Source organism: Nestor notabilis, unplaced genomic scaffold (assembly GCF_000696875.1).
Source record: "Nestor notabilis isolate BGI_N333 unplaced genomic scaffold, ASM69687v1 scaffold7968, whole genome shotgun sequence".
Classification (NCBI taxonomy): domain Eukaryota; kingdom Metazoa; phylum Chordata; class Aves; order Psittaciformes; family Psittacidae; genus Nestor; species Nestor notabilis.
This window is the reverse complement of record NW_009941472.1, coordinates 1-3,126: the sequence shown is the minus strand read 5'-3', so window position 1 is coordinate 3,126 and position 3,126 is coordinate 1. Positions and strand designations below refer to the sequence as shown.

General features: G+C 40.3%; 1 protein-coding gene across 1 annotated transcript in view; it reads right to left on the bottom strand.

Annotated features, from left to right (window-relative positions):
• METTL14 (methyltransferase like 14) overlaps positions 1-2,924 on the bottom strand; it is a gene marked incomplete at its 5' end in the record, with an annotated part of 22,622 nt that extends 19,698 nt beyond the window's left edge. Inside the window, 2 exons of the mRNA XM_010020901.1 lie at positions 2,038-2,125; positions 2,836-2,924. Of these exons, the coding sequence (XP_010019203.1) occupies positions 2,038-2,125; positions 2,836-2,924 (177 nt within the window). The remainder of the gene's footprint in view (positions 1-2,037; positions 2,126-2,835) is intronic.
• Positions 2,925-3,126: the final 202 nt, after the last annotated feature.

Genomic DNA, 3,126 nt, shown 5'->3' with positions numbered 1-3,126 from the left:
CCACGGATACTCAGCCCAACCTGTGCAGCGATCTGTGCCTTCTAGGTAACTCCCCCCAGTTTCTATACTGGGCATGACGTGCTGTGGTATGGAATACCCCTTTGGCCAGTTTGGGTCAGGTGTCCTGTCTCTGCTTCCTCCTGGCTTGCCCTCCTCCCTGGCAGAGCATGAGACTGAGAAAGTCCTTGGTCAGAGTAAACATTACTGAGCAACAACTAAAAACATCGGTGTTATCAGCGTTGTTCCCAGGCTGAAAGTCAAAACCACAGCCCTGCACCAGCTACTAAGAAGGAGAAAAAATGACTGCTGTAGCTGAACCCAGGACACAAAAGGATCTAGATTTTTTGTATCAGTTCATATTACAAGAGTGAATTTAAACATGCTCAAAGTAATAGGGGAAAAAATACATAAATACAGATAGGATTTTACTAAGTTTTTATCTCCTTGTCATTTGGAAATCAGCAACATCTGCAGAACACATCCGATGACTCCACAACAGATATTCTACTTGGGGGTTTCAGGTTTCTTAAATCTATTCATCTCCTTGACTGAAGTTGGTCGCAGCTAGTATTATTAAGTATTTTTCAATTTCAACAATATAACAAGAGACTGGCCACTTGCAAGTGGTTACAGCCCACCTCAGAGTAAGTCTTCTCCATGCTAGTGGAGAAAATGTTAATTATAATATTCATATACTCTGCCAACTGAAGTGACTTTTCCACATGTATTTTACATGAGGAAAAAAAAAAAAAAAAAAAAAAAAAGAAAGGTTGTTTCTCTACTTGGTGAAGGAGTAAAATAAACTGATACAAACTGATGTGATTATAAAGATTCCACAAATAGCGCAGAAAGAAATCCCTTCTTTGAGGTGGAAACTTAATTGGTTTGCTAAGTAAGATATACAGAATAACACTTAGCATGTTTAGACTTAAAAAAAATCGTCAAAAACACATTACGTGTCATACATTACATTTTTGCTTTAGTGAGACAGAAGATAGACATTTTTACCAAAACTTTTACAGAAGATGGACATTTTTACCGAAACATTTACATTTAGACACAAATGTAATGCTACCAAAGCCTCGTATTTCAAAAATTACTATTTTTAGGCATCCAAGAGAACAGCAGACACTGTATTATTTCATAAATGCACTGACCTTGATTCTACTTAATCAAAAAAGCAAGGTGGTTAGGACAAGTTAAAAAGGGAGGGGGAGAATATATACTGCAACAAGATCACAAAGCAAATCAGAAACACAGCTGTATCATAATCATGCTAAACCTCGTTTATCTACTACTCAGATAAGACAGCACATTAGATGTGAAAAAAAGCAAGCTGTTTGTACTCTTTGACGAACATTTAAAAAAAATGAAGGGGATGAGAGTGACAACCACTTATGCTTCAATGATCATGGAAATGTTTTGTTTTGTTCTTTTTAAACTGAACTTTTCCTGGATATTTTGGATACCTAAAGCATACTCCAAGCCAAGCATCTTACTTCCATTTCCTTAGACTACCTCGTTTCTTCCATTCACCCAGAACTGCATTCCTTTGCACCTAACAGGCAGGTAGGAGGACACCCTCAGTCTCCCTGTATCTCATCCAGTGGCCTGTACCTCTTGCTAAATGCAAGGTTTTCTTCTGAGACAAAGAATTCTGGTCAAGATGGTTTTTGTGTGTACCCACATTTTACCACTTCTTTCCACACAAGACAGCCATTCCCTGTGGGTACTATCACCTAAGCCCACCTAGAAGCAGCACTGAATTACACCTCCAAACGTTGGGTTCTGGTGTACGTACAGTTCAATGCACCTAAGCCACATCTGAAGAGAAACGCTTAGTGTCTATGCTCCCTCTCTTAAATCTCTGCAGTGGGAAACATCAAGGGAGATGCCTCTGAAGGACATGTATTTTAAAGTGTCTACAGACACTGCTTTTATTTTTATTTACACACACACACGTGTATTTTGTAAATCCCTCAGAGACCCATGAACACCAGAGAAAAGTAACTATTCCTTTTTTTTTTTTCCCCTTACCTTATATTCTTCAATCTCTTCCTCATCAGCTTCTCCCTCATCTGGGTATTTACGTTTTGCATTTGGTGCAGAAGTATCATAAGCAGCCCTGTAAACATCCAAAAAAGATCTTCATATAAGATCATTTCTCTTTCCAGAGAGAACTTTTGAGAAATCTCTAACAATCTTCCTTGACTACATATTTCTGTTACAAGTCTGAAATTTTTTTGAAACTTTGAGTATAAGAAGTTGTTCTTTTCTCAGTATATCTGAGACCAGCACAACTTCTAAGGACAGGACTCCTGAAAACAAGTCTCAATTCCTCACTTTTCTGCTCTAAAACGTACAGCTAACTTTTACCAAAGCAGTGCATCTACAAAGTTAAGCCTGACCACACAAGAGGATGACTAGTACACGTGAGAATTACTAAGTAATAGGTACTCCTAGACACGCCTATTGCTCTGCAAGAACTTTTAAACTGCCCTGTGGCTGCTCTTAACAAAAGCATAAAGACTCTAGGACAATGCAGCAGGCATACATGAAATTCACACCTCAGTTTTGCTCCACGGTAACTTTTTAACATAGGAAGCAACAGTTAACCTTAATTTCCAAACTACTATTAAACGTGAATATCTAAACCGTACTAACCTTATTCGAAGGTCAGATCTGAGTAATTAAAGCATTTTCTTTCACTAGATTGTATGTTATCAAAAAACAGTAAGATTTTTTTTTCTTTTTGGAGCGCAACCCCTACCTACTTCAAAGGCTTGTATTACTGTTAAACCCCCCTCACTTCAGATAAACTTCACTGATACTGACCTGCACGTCTCTCTTGTCTCAGCGATCTCCCGCTGGTCATCCTTACTGTTCAGCACGGCACCGATACTGTCTGCATTTTCGGCTCCTAACTGAACAACAGGTAAGGCAAATTCATGCCACAGCTCACACTGACAAAAAAACCCAGGCAGTAACGGTCGAAGCCGAAAGGCCGCTCTTTAAGCCTGACTCCCCCCCCCCCCCGGCCAGGCCCGCCTGCAGGCGCCAGCAGCGACCACCTGTCCACCCTCAGCCGCGGGTCCAACCCGGGCAGCACCCCAGGACTCACCGCTT